At 41.4% G+C, this 21,961-nt stretch overlaps 1 protein-coding gene across 2 annotated transcripts in view; it reads right to left on the reverse strand.

Moving 5' to 3' along the window:
- Window positions 1-21,961, reverse strand: part of LOC134222877 (dynein axonemal heavy chain 10) — a 332,935-nt gene that overhangs the window by 187,453 nt on the left and 123,521 nt on the right. For both annotated transcript variants that reach the window (XM_062702027.1, XM_062702022.1), the window contains 2 exons: window positions 9,184-9,342; window positions 439-591 (listed from right to left, as the gene is read on the reverse strand). In XM_062702027.1, coding sequence (XP_062558011.1) covers window positions 439-591; window positions 9,184-9,342 — 312 coding nt within the window. The remainder of the gene's footprint in view (window positions 1-438; window positions 592-9,183; window positions 9,343-21,961) is intronic.

Here is a 21,961-nt window from a genome sequence, read left to right on the forward strand (position 1 = left end):
CAAAGGATCTTTATCCTATGTGATAGCACTACTGTAATCTAGCACATTAAGCTACGTGTACCTATAGTGCAATTGTGTGATCAAAGCATGAGGCAAGATATGTCGATTATAGGAGTCTATAAAGAAATTAACTACTCAGCTGGACTTTTATGCGTATTAATCGTCAAACACGGGCTGTATTTCTCGGCATAACTGTACTGCTTATTTTTTTTCTAGCTGTATTCAATATCTCAACTTCACCCCGCCCAACGGTCAATGCCCCTGAGCGAAATACTTTGATTTTCCTTCAAAGATATTTCATGTGGCTTTTCATGGCGGTACCCACTTTCGACGGCACGCTAATAGACGAGGAGGATAAGCGCCATGGCGTATATGTGTGCATGTGTGTATGTGCGTTCGGCAGTGTAGATGCCCGATCTCAGCGGGTCGGATACTCACTTCAAGGGAAAATATACTGATCTCGTTCTGTGTCATCTCGGCAAACTTTGTCTTCGTTGATTGCAGCATGTTTGCACGGTAGAGTGCTGAATTGAATAATTTTCGCCAACGTTTCTCCAAGTGGTACGACATCACCATGTCGCTGACGGGGAACTGAAACGGCGAGGAAGAATGGAAAAAAACGAAAAGTGTGTTAGCTCTTTCATTTCTATTTTAGTGAATTTTGATGAAAAGACTTTTTTCAAATACGCCGAAACCTCTTTGATGGATAACGCACTTCAAAAGTAAAGCACAGTTTCAGTGAAACACCAATTAGATTTTTTTCCAAGACTTATTATCTAAGATTTGTTTTTTTTTCAAAGTTCAGTGGTTAAAATCTATTTCTGAGTTTTTTTTTAATTCAATCATTTTCATATTTGTGAAAGACCTCATGCAAATGTAATAAATTTGTGAAGTAGTTTAGTTTCTAGTTCGTGTGATGATGTGAATTTGTCTGCATCATCGTTCCGGGACCAATGTATGTTATACATTTAACATCGTTTCGTGATTATAGGCGCTCATATGAAATAAAACATATCGAAGAATCACCGATCTGAAGAATCAAATTCAAATATAGGGACATGGAAGGTATTTCCGTCCATCGTCGTAGGGGCCAAAACCAACGAAAGCAACGCCCATTTGCAGAACGTTTCTCCTGAGCTTACGATTTGGTACGGATGAGTTTGGCAAGAAAGTGTCTCTTTTATTGGTTTTCGAGTCTATGACGAAAAGACTGCCTTAACCCTACAACATTAAAATATTTGTATACAACTCGACAAACTAAGTTGAGAAATCGTGTAGCCACGTAACTTAAATCCAATCAAATTGTATTATTTTGATCGTTTCGTCTTTCTCACACGATAAGTTTACCTAAAGGCTTAAGGGTTTCCCTCCATTAAAATATGTAAGCTAGTTAAACTCGTTCATAACGCCACTCACTGTCTAAAATGAGATTCGATATCCAAATGAATAATAAACGTAAAACTTCTTTGTAATGATCGTTCTTTGTCTTGTGCTCGATTTTTGAAAAACCGGTTCGGAAGTCCAAGAAAGTCCTTGTCGCTACGAATTGATGACACGATGGAGCGGAAACACTCGGAAGGAAAAATGTGCCCTAAAAGTTTGCCGTTGGCAAACATTTTCCAGTCCCCCGCACGCAGCATCACAGTTTCCCTACCCTTCTTCGTGCCGTGTCCAATGGTGGGGGAGAAAAGTGACGACGATATTGATTGAATTTTGGAGTAACACACATTATTAACCCGGCCCGGCACGGAGCGACACCAGCTACCGAACGGATGGGAAGGGACTTGCCTACCTTGGCTGTTACGCCAGGGGAAAATTGATAGGTCTGGTTGAATGTAAACATCTATTTTGGATGGGAAGTGAGCTGTTACTGAGGGGGTTGACGATCGGATGAATGGGTGGCTGTTAGGCGAATGAGATGAAATCAATTTGGCAAGTGCTGAGAGCATGGATTATGGCAGGGACGGTAAGAGTCAATTATGTGGGTAATGATGTGAATGATCTTTGAACGGTTGAGCCATTTAAAAAGTTCGACATAATGAGAATAAACAGTCGCGGATGCTTTTGATCTCCGTAAAGCGAATTTGATTTAATTTGTGGATGAAGGACATCAGTCAACAAATATTTGAATTTCATTCTTTCAATCGAACATATTTACGTAGTAATGTTATTTTTGATTTCACAATAAGGCGCAATTTGCTTACAAAGGATTAATTAAAGTTATAATCCGAAGGTTAGTGTTATGTGTCGTACTTCGAAAAGTAGATTCCATTATTATCCCATATCTTTATTAATTAAAAAATATTGGCATTACATCCCCCACTGGGACATTGACGCCTCGCTGCTTAGTGTTCATCAATATTAGATCAATATAATACAATTTGATTGGATTTCAATAACGTGGCTACACGATAGGTACTCGTACCACAATTTCCAACGGAAATTCATTCGAAAATCCAACGGAATTTCATTCGAATTTGTAACGGAAATTCATTCGAATTTTCAACGGAAATTCATTCGAATTTCCAACGGAACTTCATTCGAATTTCCAACGAAAATTCATTCGAATTTGTAACGGAAATTCATTCGAATTTTCAACGGAAATTCATTCGAATTTCCAACGGAAATTCATTCGAATTTCCAACGGAAACTCATTCGATTTTCCAACGGAAACTTATTCGATATTCCAACGGAAACTTATTCGATTTTCCAACGGAAATTCATTCGATTTTCCAACGGAAATTCATTCGAATTTCCAACAAATTCATTCGAATTTCCAACGGAAATTCATTGGAATTTTCATCACATTCATTCAAATTTCCAATGGAAGTTCATTTGAATTTCCAACGAAAATTCAATCAAATTTCCAACGGAATTTCATTTTCATTCGAATTTCTAACGGAAAGTCATTCGAATTTCCAACGGAAATTCATTCGAATTTCCAATGGGAATTCATTCGAATTTCCAATGGGAATTCATTCGAATTTCCAACGGAAATTCATTCGAATTTCCAACTGAAATTCATTCTTATTTCCAATGGAAATTCACTCGAATTTCCAACGGAAATTCACTCGAATTTCCAACGGAAATTCATTCGAATTTCCAACGGAAATTCATTCGAAAATCCAACGGAAATTCATTCGAATTTGTTACGGAAATTCATTCGAATTTCCAACGGAAATTCATTCGAATTTCCAACGGAAATTCATTCGAATTTCCAACGGAAATTCATTCGGATTTCCAACGGAAATTCATTCGAATTTCCAACGGAAATTCATTCGAATTCGCAACGGAAATTCATTCGAATTTCCAACGAAAATTCATTCGAATTTCCAACGAAAATTCATTCGAATTTCAAACGGAAATTCATTCGAATTTCAAACGGAAATTCATTCGAATTTCAAACGGAAATTCATTCGAATTTCCAACGGAAATTCATTCGAATTTGTAACGGAAATTCATTCGAATTTTCAACGGAAACTTATTCGATTTTCCAACGGAAACTTATTCGATTTTCCAACGGAAACTTATTCGATTTTCCAACGGAAATTCATTCGAATTTCCAACGGAAATTCATCCGAATTTCCAACAAATTCATTCGAATTTTCAACGGAAATTCATTGGAATTTTCAACACATTCATTCGAATTTCTAACGGAAATTCATTCGAATTTCCAACGGAAATTCATTCGAATTTGAAACAATGTTAAGTGTATAATTGGTCAAATTATTAAATTAAAGCTTTTCTATGCCCGCCATTGCATGAGTATGTAACTTGTATGGCAAATACAATGGATTCATTATGTCCAGAGAATCAAGGGAAGTTTCCCACCTGAAAACATTCTAGACCGGATCGAGAATCGAACTCGCCATCCCCGGCTTGGTAATCCCACGCTTTTGCTTGCAAATTCAACTGACGTCCCGAAAAGATGGTGCAGCCAATTTCACAATCGAACTTACTCTCTGAACTCTGTACGATAGCCACTGCAAACAATTGAAGATCGCACTTGTTTGCCCGGAACAAAGCGTAATATATGCGCATGAGCCACCGAGCATCAAATAGATATTTTATTATTTTCACGACGACCAAAACACGCACTGCACTTACTTGGTCGATGGATACTCACTACTTTACAACTTTATTACATTTGCATTAAGTCTTTACTTTTAATTCCTGCAAATATTATTTGAAAAATCCAAATGGTCATGAGCTGGAAAATGGATAACAAATATTAAAATGATGGAATTAAAAAAAAAAACTCTTATTGGCCATTGTTTTGTTTTTCTTCACAACTGACCCAAAAAAGACAGACACCCTTTAAAATGGTGGTCTAGCCTTAAAGCGGTATTTAAAATTCGGATGAACTTCCTATAAAATATTGGAAGATTTTTCGCTGGAAATTTGGATGAATTTTCTCGGGAGATTCATTTGAAATTCCTCGGGAAATTCGGATAGTGAAACCCGGATGAATTTCCATGGAAAATACGAACGAATTTTCGCGGGAGATTCGAATGAATTGCCTATGGAGAATTCGTATGAATTTTCTCGAGAAATTCGGATGATTCTCCTCGGAAAATTCGAATGAATTTCGTGGAGATATTCGAATGAATTTTCACGGGAGGTTCGGATGAATTTCCTCGGGATATTCGTATAAATTTTCTAAGGAAATTCGGAAGAATTTCCTCGAAAAACTCGGATGACTTTCTTCGGGAATTCGGATGAATTTCTTTGGGAATTCGGATGAATTTCCTCGGAAAAATTGGATGAATTTCCTCGGGAAATTCGGATGAATGTCCTCGGGAAATTCGGATGAATTTCTTCGGGAAATTCGGATGAACTACCTCGGGAAATTCGGATTCGAATTTTCCGAGGAAATTCATCCGAATTTCCCGAGGAAATTTATCCGAATTTCCCGATGAAATTCATCCGAATTTCCCGAGGAAATTCAGCCGAATCTCCCGAGGAAATTTATCCGAATTTCCCGAGGAAATTCATCCGAATATCCCAAGGAAGTTCATCCGAATTTCCCGAAGAAATTCATCCGAATTTCCCGAGGAAATTCATCCAAATTCCCAAGGAAATTCATCCGAATTCCCGAAGAAATTCATCCGAATTTCCCGGAGAATTCATCCGAATTTCCCGAGGAAATTCCCGAGGAATTTCCCGAGGAAATTCATCCGAATTTCCCGAGGAAATTCATCCGAATTCCCCGAGGAAATTCATCCGAATATCCCGAGGAAATTCAACCGAATTTCTCCAGGAAATTCATCAGAATTTCCTCTAGAAAATCGGATGAATTTCCTCGGGAAATTCGGATGAATTTCCTCGGGAAATTCGGATAAATTTCCTTGGGAGATTCGGATGAATTTCCTCGGGAAATGTGGATGAATTTTTACGGGAAATTCGGATAAATTTCCTCGGGAAATTCGGATGAATTTCCTCGGAAAATTCGGATGAATTTCCTCGGGAAATTCGGATGAATGTCCTCGGGAAATTCGGATGAATTTCTTCGGGAAATTCGGATGAACTACCTCGGGAAATTCGGATGAATTTCCTCGGGAAATTTGGATGAATTTTCTTTGGGAATTCGGATGAATTTCATCGGGAAATTTGGATGAATTTCATCGGGAAATTCGGATGAATTCTCTCGGGAAATTTGGATGAGTTTTTTCGGGAAATTCGGATGAATTTCCTCGGGAAATTGGGATGAATTTCCTCGGGCAATTCGAATGAATTTCTTTGGGAATTCGGATGAATTTCCTCGGAAAAATTGGATGAATTTCCTCGGGAAATTTGGATGAATTTCCTCGGGAAAATCGGATGAATTTCCTTAGGAAATTCGGATGAACTACCTCAGGAAATTCGGATGAATTTCCACAGGAAATTCGGATGAGTTTCCTCGGGAAATTCAGATGAACTTCCTCGGGAGATTCGGTTGAATTTCCTCGGGAAATTCGGATGAGTTTTCTCGGGAAATCCGGATGAATTCCGAATTCCGATGAATTTCCTCGAATTTTTCCGAAGAATTTCCAAATTCATCGGAATATCCCGAGCAAATTCATCGGAATTTCCCTAGGAAATTCATCCGAGTTTCCCGAGGAAATTCATCCGAATTTCCCGATGAAATTCATCCAGTTCCCCGAGGAAATTCATCTGATTTCCCGAGGAAACTCATTCGATGTTTCCTGTGGAAATTCATCCGAATTTTCTGTGGAAATTCTTCCGAATTTCCTGAGGAAGTTCATCCGAAATTCCTCAGGAAATTCATCCAAATTTCCCGAGGAAATTCATCCGAATTTCCTGAGGATGTTCATCCGAAATTCCTGAGGAAATTATTCCAAATTTCCCGAGGAAATTCATCCAAATTTCCCGAGGAAAGTCATCCGAATTTCACGAGAAAATTCATCCGAATTTCTCGAGCAAATTCATCGGAATTATCCTAGGAAATTCATCGGAATTTCCCTAGGAAATCCATCCGAGTCTCCCGAAGAAATTTATCCGAATTTCCCGAGGAAATTCATCCAGTTTTCCGAGGAACTTCATTCGATTTCCCAAGGGAATTCATCCGAATTTCCCTAGGAATTTCATCCGAATTTCCCGAGGAAATTCATCCAAATTTCCTGAGGAAATTAATCCAGTTTCCCGAGGAAATTCATTCAGTTTCCCGAGGAAATTCATCCGATTTCCCAAGGAAATTCATCCGAATTTCCCGAGGAAATTCATCCGAATTTCCCGAGGAAATTCATCCGAATTTCCCTAGGAAATTCATCCGAATTTCCCTAGGAAATTCATCCGAATTTTCCGAGGAAATTCATCCGAATTTCCCGAGGCAATTCATCCGAATTTCCCGAGGAAATTCATCCGAATTTCCCGAGGAAATTCATCCGAATTTCCCGAGGAAATTCATCCGAATTTCCCGAGGAAATTCATCCGAATTTCCCGAGGAAATTCATCCGAATTTCCTGAGGAAATTCATTCAAATTTCTCGAGAGAATTCATCCGAATTTCCCGAGGAAATTCATCCAAATTTCCCGAGGAAATTCATCCGAATTTCCCGAGGAAACTCATCCGAATTTCCCGAAATTCATCCGAATTTACCGAGGAAATTCATCCGAATTTCAGGAGGAAATTCTTCCGAATTTGCCGAGGAAATTCATCCGAATTTCCCGCGGAAACTCATCCGAATTTCCCGTGGAAATTCATTCGATTTTTCCGAGGAAATGCATCCGAATCTCCCGAGGAAATTCATTCGAATTTCCCGAGAGAATTCATCCGAATTTCCCGAGAAAGTTCATCCGAATTTCCCGAGGAAATTCATCCGAATTTCCCGAGGAAAGTCATCCAAATTTCTCGAAGAAATTCATCCGAATTTCCCGAAGAAATTCATCCGAATTTCTCGAGCAAATTTATCCGAAATTCCTGAGAAAATTCATCCGAATTTCCTGAATTCATCTGAATTTTCCGAGAAAATTTATCCGAATTTCCCGAAGAAATTCATCCGAATTCCCCGAGGAAATTCATCCGAATTTCGAGGAAATTCATCCGAATTTCCCGAGGAAATTCATCCGAATTTTGAGGAAATTCATCCGAATTTCGAGGAAATTCATCCGAATTTCCTGAGGAAATTCATCCGAATTTCCAGAGGAAATTCATCCGAATTTCCCGAGAAAATTCATCCGAATTTCCCGAGGAAATTCATCCGAATTTCCCGAGGAAATTCATCCGAATTTCCCGAGGAAATTCATCCGAATTTCCCGAGGAAATTCATCCGAATTTCCCGAGGAAATTCATCCGAATTTCCCGAGGAAATACATCCGAATTTATTGAGGAAATACATCCGAATTTCCCGAGGAAATTCATCCGAATTTCCCGAGGAAATTCATCCGAATTTCTCGAAGAAATTCATCCGAATTTCCCGAAGAAATTCATCCGAATTTCTCGAGCAAATTTATCCGAAGTTCCTGAGAAAATTCATCCGAATTTCCTGAGGAAATTCATCTGAATTTTCCGAGAAAATTTATCCGAATTTCTCGAGGAAATTCATCCGAATTTCCATAGGAAATTCATCCGAATTTCCCGAGGAAATTCATTCGAATTTCCCGAGGAAATTCATCCGAATTTCCCGAGGAAATTCATCCGAATTTCCCGAGGAAATTCATCCGAATTTCCCGAGGAAATTCATCCGAATTTCCCGAGGAAATTCATCCGAATTTCCCGAGGAAATTCATCCGATTCATTTGAATTTCTCGAGTTAATTCATCCGAATTTGTCGAGGAAATTCCGAATCTTCCAAGGAAATTCATCCGAATGTCCCGAGGAAATTCATCCATTTTTTTTTTCAAAGAAATTCATCTGAATTACGCGAGGGAATTTATTCGAAATCATGATGAACCTCCTCCTGTATTTCCTTGGATGAATTTCCTTGGGAAGTTCGGATGAATTTTCTCGGGAAATTCGGATGAATTTTCTCGGGAAATTCGGATGAATTTTCTCGGGAAATTCGGATGAGTTTTCTCGAGAAATTCGGATGAAAATTCTTCTGACTCTGTAATAGATTTACATCTAGTTATGGCGATATCGGAATTCGTAACTCATATGACCATCTTCTGTCGACCTGCTCGGAAATATGTTTAAATCTGTTTGCGTAATTTGTACTATTGCATGACCTGCATTTAGTTTTACTTACATTAATTGAATAATCATTCCGACAATCTTTCTCTCTAAAAATTCATACCAAGATTTCAATTTGATTTCAGTTTTCCATCCCTCGATGGTATGATGGATTTCGCTCCAAATCGACTAATATGCCAATAACGTTTACCATTGTTAAAATTCGTCACCAAGAGTAAAGGAAGGGCTAACTTTCCCTTCTGCGATTTATTGCAAATTCATGAAAGAAGCTTTAACCACCCCATCTCTGCACCCACTCGCAGCAAGAATCACCGAGATCCATTCCACTGACAACGACGACGATTCATCAATATGCAAATTAATCCGGAGATAAAGTTTTCATCAACTTTATCGATAATAACCACCATTCCAATACGCCCAGTACTGTGCCGCCAAGCGAAGTAGTCTTGTGAAATCTCGCCGGCGAAGTTATTAACGCTTGTTGCCACGGGAAAAACTTTCCCGGCTGCTTATTATCGTTCAGCAAGCCCCGCCATGCCCCGTGGTACTCACTTTAATCCGGTGCTCCTGGAGAATGTCGTAGATTTCCTGCATCTCGTCGATCCTCAGCTCCACCGTCAGCGTCGTCGTCTGGATGGTATTAATCGTTTGCATGACACTTTTGAAATGTGGAAGCTCCTTCACGTTCCGGTCCAGTTCCTTTCGCAAACCCTGTGCGGAAATGAGAAAACACAGTGAAGTATATGTACAGGAAACACATGTAACGAAAGTCAACTCATTTATTTCCTAAATGGGGAGCCAGCTTTGGGGAGGGAATGGCGCTGCGAGGTTGTTAGCGAAAATCCCCGGCTTGACAGGCGAGTGATTTCTGAAAGCTTCATAAACAAATTCCCTTGCCCCGAATCGTGCGGATGGATGTGGATGCCCGAAAACGGTTTAAAACTTGTTCTCTCGTGTTGGGTCTGCCTGCACTGAGTTTTTCCCGAAGCAAGGTGTGCAATGGCTATACCGCTCTGCGTTGAAATGCGGGAAAAACAGAGTAGCGAGAAATGCAAAACGCCGAGAAAATGGCGAAAAATATACACAAACTATGAATAATAAATTACTGAGTTTCTTTGGCCCGTTGTGCTCGGGCGGGGTGTTTGGCATGTTTGGCAGAAAAAAAGGTTTGTGAATTATGAGAAGATCACCGTTGAAATGATTTATCCGTTGAATTGTGGTTGCTCAAATAATTAAAAGCATCTATGCTTCATGAGAGAATGGATTTCAAATGTTTAGGTTCATACAATTGTTATCGTCTTTTAATACAGTTTTTTTAATCTCAATTTAACATTTTATTGGGTAATTTTTAGAATTTTATTCTCGATGAACCAATTTGAAAAATGTTTTCATGGACACGTTACATTTCTACACAATTATCGCAATACAATTTTTTGTTTCAAAATGTATGCTCAAGTAAATTATGTAGTCACATAATTGTAAACCATTTATGCAGAACTAGACATCATCCATGCACTTTCACACTTCTCGGTTCCCCGTAAGGCCTGAACCAACATGCCACACAAACATGCTGGAGTGACGTTACTGCGATACATGTCCAGCAGTCCTAAAAGGTTGTTGTTGCTGGCGTTAAGAATTTATATGTGTCAAGCTCAAACAGGACCACACCGGTGAAAGACTCTGGGTCACGTCAGTAGACAGTTGAATATTTCATAAAATGTCAGCCAAGGTACGAAATCCCAGGATGTTCAACGATGGAGTAGAAATTTATGCGACTGAATTTTTAATTATCGCTTCATGGGTCAAGTGACGGTATATAGTTTCTACCCATGATGGTGGGGACGAGAAGAAACTATGAGCGTTGTGGAATGTTAATTTACTGACTTGAGGGCGTTGGTGATATGCACACCGGAGTCAGACGATGGGGACGCTCCGATGTTCGATGTAACTGGAGCTAATCGAATTAAAGCCAATGACGGTAGATTAGATATGGTGAGAATGGGCATCCAGATTTAATTGTGACTTAATTTCTTGGTACCAATAGTCATCGTCAATATCAGTATCCATGTAGAGTTTGTTGTCTGACGGATGATTGTTCTCTTCGATTACCGGCTAGAGCACATAGTTCCTATTCTAGTAGTGTGGCGATGACAAGAATTTAAACAAACGGTCTGGAACAAAATTTATCGACATGACGTAGGCACTTAGCCCCTTCTCTCAATTGTTTTCCGTAAGCTAATGTCGAACTGAAGGAAAATTAAATTCTGAAGCAAATATCTGACAATCACGAGAATGGCAATTGAGGTTTGATGGAATGTTATAGATATAGCTCGAGGGAAAGTATAAGATGGTATCTCTGCCAATGATCCCTAACTGGTGAGTGTGCACCAACTGTGCCGAGAAGTAGAAAAGCCTCAGGATGAAATTCTAATTTCTTCAATTCGCTCATACACAGGTGGCCTTCATACCGCTCCGAAGCCACAGACTGCTAGCAGGTGCTACAGAATAAATACCCCGGAGGCTTACGTACGTAGAGACTACTCGTGGCAAGCGCAATGATGATGAGCAACTGAAGAGTGTTTGCATCGTAGGTCAATGATAGTTTTCTGACCAACATCAGCCAGCTCGACGTATCGAGCTCTCCACCGGAGAATCTACAAAGGTGAAGAAGGGCTATAGTGGTTTGCATTTGCCTTGTATAAATGAAGTCTTCATTTTCTAGGCAGTGACGTGTTTGGTTGCAAATCTCTATTTTCATAACTTCTCTCATACAGAGCTGTACCAAATGGCCATAAGTTATTCAAAATTGATTTTTTATTGGCAGCTCGAAGAATTGACATAATATTAATGTGACTGCGTGTGCACAATAGCCGAGATGAATATTGGCCAAATATTCACGTGATAAATCTCAACCAATTTTCTTGCTGGGTGATGTATTCCTTAGTATTTCGAGTATTTGAAAGAATAAAATATACCCCATTGGATTGTCCTCGGGACCCTAGGCAGCAACCCCAATCCCTACCTTCCCGTGGTGCCGGCTAGGGTACGAGCAACCTCAGGAAAGAGCGGGTCATTTGGCATAACGCCATTTGGTATAAGGCCATTTGGCATAACGGACATTTGGCATAATTTTGAACTGCAACAAAAAAGTGGGTCATTTGGTATAACGAACATTTGGCATAATTTGGAACTTTTAAAGGAAAAGGGTTAGTTGATGTATTTTTTCACATAGTTAGAGTAGATCGAGGATATGTTCTTATAGATTTAGACTGATGATAGACATTTTTCGGAAGGAAGGACAAAGGAAACGGCTACATCTGAGAAAGAGATCATATATATTTCAGGTAAACGGCTACATAAAAAATAGAATCCTAATTTCCCTTACATGATTCCAGTCAAACACCTACTTTTGAAGAATAGATCAAATCCAAGATTGGCTCAATACAGGCAAAAGCCTACTTTCTAAAAAGAAATCACATCCTTCATTGCCTTACCCTGGGCCAACGCCCGGGATCAAATTCATTCCAGGAAAACGACTACACCCAAAGGACGAATCACATATACCATTGCCGTATTGAGCATGAGCATGAGCATGAGCATGATGACCGTGCATTTCGTAGTTGCTACTCCGTGATCGACCAGAACAATCGCAATTGCACAGGGAACCAATGGATGGAAGCATGGGATTTGCTCTCCAACCTCAATGTGCACAGTCCGAGAGAGCTCTAGTATTTTGGATAGTCGATAACGGCGCTGGCCACGTCCTCACGGTCATCGGGGATGGGAAGGAATTGATGATGCAGTCACTCGCCCACTGCAAGCCGAGAACACCTCTGCACTCGCCACGAGCTACTGCGGAATTTTATTGGAATCTTGGGGTTAAGGTTTTATGGCAGAGGTTCGTCTTGGTTAACGGGTTGCCAATGTGATAGTTATGAAAGGGTGGTGTAGTATTCTAATTGGATGTCGAAACGAACTTTTTCGCTCATTTCGAATTCTAACAGTAACCTGCTAGAACTAATCAAGTTGTAGGTATAGGAATAGAAGATGGAAACGGTATGAAAGCCCATTTCCAGTTCTAGCGATTGCTAGAACATGAGAAATATATGAAAAGATACAAAGTAGGAGAAATGGAACGGACCTGGGATTGAACCCACGACCTCCTGCGTATGCGGCAGAAGCGGTAGCCATATGACCACCAAGCCCGTCAATCACATATACCATTGCCGTATTCTTGACAAACTTCTATTTTCATAAAAACAATCATTCTTATTTTTGAAGAATGGATCAAATCCACCACTGCATTTTTGCGGGCAAACGACTACTTTTAAAGAAGGTATCACATCCACCATTTCCCTAATTCGGGCAAGCACCTACTTTTAAAGAAGTGATCACATCCACCCTTGCCTTTATTCGAGCAAGCGCCTAATTAAAAAAAAAATGATCATATCCACCATTGGCTCAACCCGGCAGGCGCCAACTTTTAAAGAAGAGATAACATATTGCATTGCTTTAATCCGAATAAATCCTTCCTTTCAAAGCAGGAATCATATCCACCATTACCTTAATCAAGGCAAACATCTACTTTTGAAGAAGGGATCATATCCACCATCGTCAAATACCGAGCAAACGCCTTCTTTTGAAGAAAAGATCACATCCACTATTTTGTTAATCCGAGCAAGCGATTATTTTTAAAGAAGGGATCACATCCACCATTGTCCACTTTTAAAGAAGGATTCACATCCACCATTTGGTTAATACGGGCAAACGCATCCCGATAGATGCTTTATTTCGAATGGAGAAATAACATTTATCATTGCTTCATACTCGGCTAATACATGGATTATGTATTACCGCCATCGGGGTGACAATAGGTCTGGGGGGTGAGAATGGGTGATCGGTCTCACCGGCAACCTGGAGGTCGTAGAGCAAAATTTAAAGAGGACTCTTATATTTTAGTTTTCTTGCCCTCAGATACATTCAATCCATTCTACAAGCATTCTAAGTAGTTGAAACAGTGACGCATTCTCACCCCCATTTGACCCATTGTCACCTCCGACGACGGTATGTATTTTTAATATTATTATCGAGCTGTGCTATATATTCACCATTCCAGGTTTTTTCAGCACCACTTAGTCTAGTAACTTATTTTATGAACAAAAATAAAATTATGCCAAATGACCGTTATGCCAAATAGCGTTATACCAAATGACCCGCTCCCATTGACGAAGGCTCATGTTAGGGGAGCTAATCATCGTCCCAGTGCTAGCGAAGGGCTAGCAATAATTTCGTTCGATTTACTACTCTCTAATATTGACCGATAAAGCTGATAAACAAATAAATCACCATAATCACGGTCGTAAAAAGTGTTTCTAGAAAAACTTTGCGCAAAACTGCATCAAGAAGGATCTTCTGTTGCTTGTTTTTTATTTGTATTTTTCCGCGACAATTACACTTCTTGTCTTAAATACAACTTGCGGACTTATCATCTGTTTATAGATTTCAAGGTAGCGCACTCGGTGAAACTGACCAAACTGTGGCATATAATGCTAGAATATGGCTTTCTGGCAAAGCGTATTAGGCTGATTCGTGCGACGCCTGATGGATCTAAATCAAGCGTCAGAATATCTGGCGAGACATCCGCTGAAAACACAAAAAAAATGTAAAAAAAGAGAATAGTGATAGTTCGTTGTCCTCATCTGCAGATGATATAGACAATGTTGCGTTTCATTTTATCTGGAACAAATACGGTGAGGTATTGTTGTGAACTTTCCAAATTGCGATAGTATGTATATTTCAGAAGTAAAACACCAATCAAATCAACTGATGGCTATGTTTATGTCTAAACATTGATACATTTTAACCGAAAAAAATCATCGAAAGCTGACTAATTTCCTAAATGCGTGGCAGGCGATCATTGTCCTTTACTGTTGCAGTTTGTTGTCCCAACATTTACAATAGAGGACAATGTGTTTGTCAATGGCAAAGTGGTAGTTTTACATTCGCTGATTCCCGGAATTTATCAAGGATTTGTCGCAGAGCAAATATTTGGTCCGTTGATGATCATCCTTCTTGAAAACCGCTTCCATATTCGGAGATAAAGGTCTCCGGAAACGAACGCAGTCTGCTAAACAGAGTTCGGGAGAATACCTTGTAGGCGGTATTAAAGAGCGTTAATTTATAATAACCACAATCGAGTGTGTACCCTTTCTTGTAGATAGGGCATGAGGCCATCAAGCCAGCTTGAAGGCAATTCATCTCTCTCTCTCTCTCTCTCTCTCTCTCTCTCTCTCTCTCTCTCTCTCTCTCTCTCTCTCTCTCTCTCTCTCTCTCTCTCTCAAATAATGTCAATCACTTGGAGGATTTTTTCGTTACGCTGATCACTCCCAACTTTTAGAAGCTCGACCGGGATTCCGTCCTTCCCAGGGGTCATGCCGTTCTTCAGCTCTCGAACAGCTTTCTCGCTGGTGGCTCCACTGCTTGTCCATCATCATCAATCCTGATTTTGCTTGTGCCCTCTCAAACAGTCTTTCCGTTGGTTTTCTTGTGTGTCCGCCTCGTGGACTTGATGCGTTCAAATTTTCTCTAGGGGGAAGGGTCATTTGGCCGAAACCCATTGGGCCGAAAGCCATTTGGCCGAATGCCATTAGGCCGAACAGACCATTAGGCCGAAACCCATCTGGCCGGAAGTCATTTGGTCGAAAGGATAGTTTGGCCAAAAGGGTCGTTTGGTCAAAAGGGTCGTTTGGCGGAATGGGTAATTTTGCCGAAAGAGTCGTTTGGCCGAAAGGGTCGTTTAGCCGAAAGGGTCATTTTGCCGGAAGGGTCGTTTGGCCGAAAGGGTCGTTTGGCCGAAAGGGTCGTTTGGCCGAATGGGTCAAACGGGTCAGTGACAGCGAGAAGTGATAAATGAAGAGTGAGAAGTAAGATGTCTCACTTCTTTTTCCTCATTTCTCACTTCTCACAGTGAAAAGTAAGTGATGCGAAGTGAATAGTGAGACATCTCACTACTCAGTTTTTACAGCGAGAAGTGAGATATGAGGAGTGAAAAGTGAGATGTGGAAACATGGTCAATATGAGCCCCCTAAGCAAACCTCTAAATTTAAAGGTGAATGCGTCCAAAAAACGGATTTTCGTAATGTCAGACTTTACATAACTGATATGGTCCAAAAATTGATTCTTCTGCCGACGGAAACTTTCTGCCGTCGCCAAGCTATTGTGAATTGCACTTAGGAGAAATTTGTCTCGATTTAACCTTCTCTTCTATGAAACTGTGGTTCCAACAAAACCAATTCAGTATTTTGAACTCTAATTTCATATTATTGCTACTGATACTGATATTGCTACTTATGAGCTGCAAAATGGTGGGTTGATATCAAGGAAGGAGCGCCCAACAGAGCTCTAGTCCTCACAAGTTCCTATCTCACGCTTCCACGGATCGTCCGATGCCAAAAGACCGCCAGCTAAGGGTTGTGTACTTAGCTGGTAGTGCAGCCTGGGCACTGTTGTCCTTCTGACATCAGCTAGAGTGAGAAGGTACGCCTCGAGCGTCTGTTCACCAGGAGGTGCGGCTCAAACAGCGTCTGCCTGGTACCCAGCGGCTGATTAACGAAATGCTGTATCGCGTCAGCTATACCTAAGGTGGCAGCCCCATCATCACGATGTAGGTAACGCGACCCCGGTAAGGTAGCTTACTGAAGCCTCTCATATACCACGAAAAATGGAGATAGAAGAAAAAGAGAACGTTATTTTTGGCAACCGACCCGGCAACGAAATAAGGACTATGATTGGAAACTCGGTACCTGGAATGTCAGGACCCTAAATGAACCTGGACGAGTGAGCCTTCTGGCTCATGAACTGCAGAAGGTTGGAGTGAACGTGGCCGCTATTCAAGAAGTTTGATGGCCTAGATCCGGAGAACGCGAATTTCGAGCCGTGGACCCCACGACCAACGCTGCATTCAAGTATAACATCTATCACAGCGGCGGCGAAAAAGCAGAGCATGGAGTTGGTTTCGTAGTTATGAGCAAGCAGATGAAGCGAGTGATGCGGTGGAAACCCATAGGCGAACGAATCTGTGTATTGAGGGTACGGGGCAAATTCTTCAATTACAGCCGAATCAACGTTTACACACCGACAAACGATAAATTCGACGACGTGAAGGACACGTTTTATGAATGTCTTGATAAAGCCTATGGAGAGTGCCCAAAGCATGACATGAAAATTGTTATCGGAGACGCTAACGCTCAGGTCGGTAGAGAGGACTTTTTCCGTCCAATAATTGGTAGGGAGAGCCTTCACTCCGCTACCAATGACAACGGCCTACGGCTAGTAAATTTCGCTACTGCCAAAGGGATGGCCATCGGTAGCACCTACTTTGCACGAAAGAATATCCGAAAGCACACCTGGAGAGACCCAAATGGTGAAACTTGCAACCAGATAGACCATGTTCTGGTGGATGGGCGCCATTTCTCGGATATTATCGATGTGCGCACATTCAGAGGTCCGAACATTGACTCTGATCACTACCTCGTTGTCAGTAAAATTCGATCACGGTTGTCAACTGTATCGAACGAAAGATCACAGCGAACGATGCGTTACAATATCCAGCGATTGTCGGCGGAAGGAGTGTCGGCTGAGTACTGCCAGAAGCTCGACGAACGGATAAGTGCAATCAACGTTAGCGACAACATCAACGATCTATGGGAGTCGATCCATGGAGCGGTGAACACAACAGCACGAGAAGTTGGAGGCACTGCACAGAGGCGACCCAGGACGGGTTGGTTCGATGTGGAGTGTCAGAGAGTGACAGACGAGAGGAAGGTTGCCAGAAGCCGGATGTTGGTGTCGGGTACCCGATCGAATAGAGATCGATACAAGAAAGGAAGAGCAGCCGAAAAACGAACTCACCGCAGGAAGAAGAAAGAATATGAAGAACAAGTGATTAGCGAGGCGCACAAATGGAGCAGAAAGATATGCCGAGGTTCTATGAGTCTAATGGCGTGCGGAGAAAGACAGCGCCATCTCTCGTCATGTGCAACGACCAACAAGGGAATTTGCTGACAGATAAAACCGAAGTGGCTGCCAGATGGAAGCAACACTTCGAGACTTTGTTGAATAGTGGAAGTGATGGTGCATCGGTGAGCAGAATGAATATTAGCGACGATGGACAAGCTGTGGAGTCACCTACACTAGATGAGGTTAAAAAAGCTGTTAAAGACCTGAAAAATAATAAGGCTGCGGGAAGGACCAGCTCCCGGCTGAACTTCTCAAACATGGCAGCGAGCAGCTTTATGAAGTTCTGCACCATATTATGTCGAAAATATGGGAAGACGAGGAAATGCCTGCTAGCTGGTTGGACGGCCTCATTTGCCCTCTCTTTAAGAAAGGGAACAGACTGGAATGCGCCAATTACCGAGGAATAACCCTCCTTAATTCGGCGTACAAAATTATGTCCCGTATTCTGTTCAACAGATTGAGACCGCTTGAAGAGTCCGACGTCGGCGAATACCAAGCAAGTTTTCGCGAGAGCCGATCAACGACGGATCAAATGTTTACCCTGAGACAAATTCTTGATAAATTCCGGGAGTACAACTTGCAGACACATCATCTGTTTATTGATTTCAAGGCGGCGTACGATTCGGCGAAACGGAATGAATTATGGCAAATTATGCTTGATCATGGTTGATCATGGCATTTCGGCGAAACTGATACGGCTGATTCGTATAACGTTGGAAGGATCGAAATCAAGTGTAAGGGTTGCGGATGAAATATCGACGTCATTTGTTACCTTAGATGGATTAAAGCAGGGTGATGCACTCTCGAATCTACTGTTCAATATAGCACTCAAGGGAGCGATTGGGAGAGCTGGTGTGCAAAGAAGCGGTACCATTATCACAAAATCGCATATGCTCCTGGGATTTGCGGACGATATCGATATTATCGGGATTGATCGCCGTGCCGTGGAAGAAGCTTTTGTGCCTTTTAAGAGGGAGACAGCGAGGGTTGGACTCACGATCAATTCCAGCAAAACGAAGTATATGGTCGCTGGCAATCGACGTGGGTTCATTAGTAGTGGTGGTAGCGAAAAGTTTGAAGTGGTAGAAGAATTTGTGTATCTTGGAACATTAATGACGTGCGATAATAATGTTACCCGCGAGGTGAAAAGGCGTATGGCAGCTGCAAATAGGGCTTATTACGGACTTCGTAACCAGCTTAAGTCCCGTAGTCTGCAAACGAAAACAAAACTCGCGCTGTATACTACTCTGATTCTTCCGGTGGATTTATACGGCCATGAGACATGGACGTTTAAGGAGGCTGATCGGAGAGCTTTCGGAGTGTTTGAGCGTAAGGTGCTGCGGACAATACTCGGCGGGTCCAGTGGAGAAGGATACTCCATTCGGCGTAGGTTCATCGAAGAGCTGTAGCCCATCAAGTATCAAGTAAGCTACTGATATCATCCATGCGAATACATTTTTGCTGCTGCGGACGGCAACTTTCTTCCGTCATCAAGCGGGTTATATATGTACTTTGAACAGAATTCGTTTCGGCCCAATGTTCTTTTGTATAGAATGTTGGTTCTGAGAAGCACCAATTAATTTCCAATAATGTGCAGTTGCTGTTAGTGATTCGAAAGACACATTATTGGAAATTATTCGGCTCTTCTCAGGACCACCATTCTATACAAGAGAAGGTTGAGCCCAAATGAGTTTTGTTTATATCACAAATCAAACGCTCAGTGACGGCAGAAAGGTTCCGTCGGTAGCAAAATCACGAATGCGCATCAGAAGGAAATTGTTGCAGCAACTTAGTTGTAACTGATTCTGGTCACATATGAGTTGCAGTAACTTATGTGGAACATGTATGCTGCTAGGGAGAGAAGGACAGACTCTAGCAAAGGCAGGAGAGGAACGAACTTAGAAAAAGAAAGACAGCGGGAAGCAAGTGTTATAGTCTAGATATGCAAAAGTTTTACGCGCGGCAAAGGCCTGCACCAATGTTCCTCATGTATAGTGACCCAGAGGGAAATCTGCTGACAGACAAGTGGTGGGAACCAGGTAGATTTCGAGAATTTGAAAATAATGTTGTATTGAGAAACAAAATGTGGCCAAAAATTCTCGACATTTAATTCCCATCAATCTCAAAATATACCGGAAACAAAATTAAGGTTAAAATGAAGGAGTTAGTTTCACACAAGTGCGATTCTGCATTATCAACAATTTAGTGACCGTTTTGAGATAAACGACAACATTATTGTTTGTGGTGAATTGTTTGATAAATTCATCAACACTCCATGTTGATCGGCAATATATGGGAGACGGAGAAGGGTCGTTTGTCCGAAAGCTATTTGGCCGAATGCCGCTAAGTCGAACAAACCATTAGGCCGAAACCTATCTGGCCGAAAGTAATTAGGCCGAAAGGGTCATCCAGCCGAACAAGTCATTTGGCCGAAAAGGTCATTTGTTCGAATTCGGCCATTTGGCCGAAAAGGTCATGTGGCCGAAAGGGTCATATTTGTCCGAAAGGGTCATTTGGCCGAAAAGGTCATTTGACCTAAAGGGTCATTTGACCGAATACGAAATTTGGCTGAATAGGACATGTGGCCGAATACGACATTTGGCAAAATAGATCATATGAAAAATTGTTCGATTCCCAGCCCCCTCACCAACTTTCGTCCAGTCACTAGAAAACGTGTTTAGCGGATAGGGCTATGGGGGACGCCCGTCTACAGCGCTCGACCGTCAACCAGTAACTGCGACATTTGACCCTTCTTAGATGTATATTCATCTAAAAAGAATCGAACAATGGCAACCGAACCATGGCTTTACACAAACGGACTACTCTTAATGGACAACCGGACTGCGACAGCGGATCAAGTGCTATGGCCACTTATACGATGCCGATAAAGTAGAAGTGAATCAATCAGCACGATGACAGCACCAACATGTGTAAGTGTATGAAATGTACGAATGTAAATAATGGAAATAATGATGACGCTGTTCTAATCGAATTAGAACAGTAGTAAAATGATATGATCAGCTCAGTGACGCCTTATGGGCGAAAGAGCTATAAAAAAATCATATGAAAAGTAAGAAATAAGGAGTGATAAAGTGAGACGTCTTACTACTCACTCCCAGCCAACACAAAATCGCATATGCTAGCGAATAAATGTACAAGGTGGAGGCGATATAGGTGCATTCCTCCATTTGACTGCGTGCAAAATGCACGTATATGGCCTCCACTTTGTACACTTATTCGATATGATATACGATCTTGTGTTTGCTGGGCTCCTCATTACTCACCGAAATGGGGAGTTAGAATGGAGACGTCTCACTTCTCACCCCCAATTTATCACTCCTCACTGTGAAAAATGAGAAGTGCGAAGTGAGTATAGTGATACGTCTCACTTTTCACAGCCTATTTCTCACTTTTCAAATGACCTATTCGGCCTAATTTTGACCAAATGTCCTTTTCGGCAAAATGACCTTTTCAGCCAAATTACCCTTTCTGCCAAATGACCCTTTCGCTCAAATTACCCTTTCGGCCAAATGACCCTTTCTGCCGAATGACCCCTTCGGCCAAATGACCCTTTCGACTGGTTGGACCTTTGGGCCAAACAACTTTTGGCCTAGTGGACTTCGGATAAATTGTATTCGGCCGAACGGTATTTGCCCAAACGACCCTTCCCTCAGTCAATATTAGTGGATGTCTTCCAGAAATTGGTCATCGGTTTATTTTCCGCTTTAAAAACGGTGAGCGAGTGAGTAAACAATGGAGTTGAATTGTGGTTTGTCGACTATCATACATATACGTGCTTTTCATATACCACCTGATGTGCTCGAGAACAACGCAACAATGAGTGGATCAAAGTTGGAAACCGAGAGAGAAAGGGAAGACGAGATAATGCAACTTCCATGCGAAAGATACCCTTTCTTGTTCTCCTTCATTCTGAACCCGGATAATAATGGTACCGATGACGCTGATGGGTACGATGATGGCGATTACTTTAAAGATTGCACCAACGTAACATAGATGTTTTCCACTTTACTAATTATTTTCCCAAATACCTCAGATGGGCAGAAAAGTACACCATCTCAAGACAGCGACAGGACAGTTACGAGAAAACTGAGCGTTACTGGACACAAGTGCCTCTAAACTGTTGGGTTGTGGGATTGGGTATATGACATGCATGTTTACAAAAAGAAGCGACAAAAATTAGCCATTAGCCAAAAACATGTCGAGCTAGTATTCATAGTCGACTCCATAAAAAAAGTGAATATTCATCTGCTATCCTGATGAACTTAATCCGCCTTGTCTTGTCTTAGCACAT

This window comes from Armigeres subalbatus, chromosome 1 (assembly GCF_024139115.2).
Source record: "Armigeres subalbatus isolate Guangzhou_Male chromosome 1, GZ_Asu_2, whole genome shotgun sequence".
Taxonomy (NCBI): Eukaryota; Metazoa; Arthropoda; class Insecta; order Diptera; family Culicidae; genus Armigeres; species Armigeres subalbatus.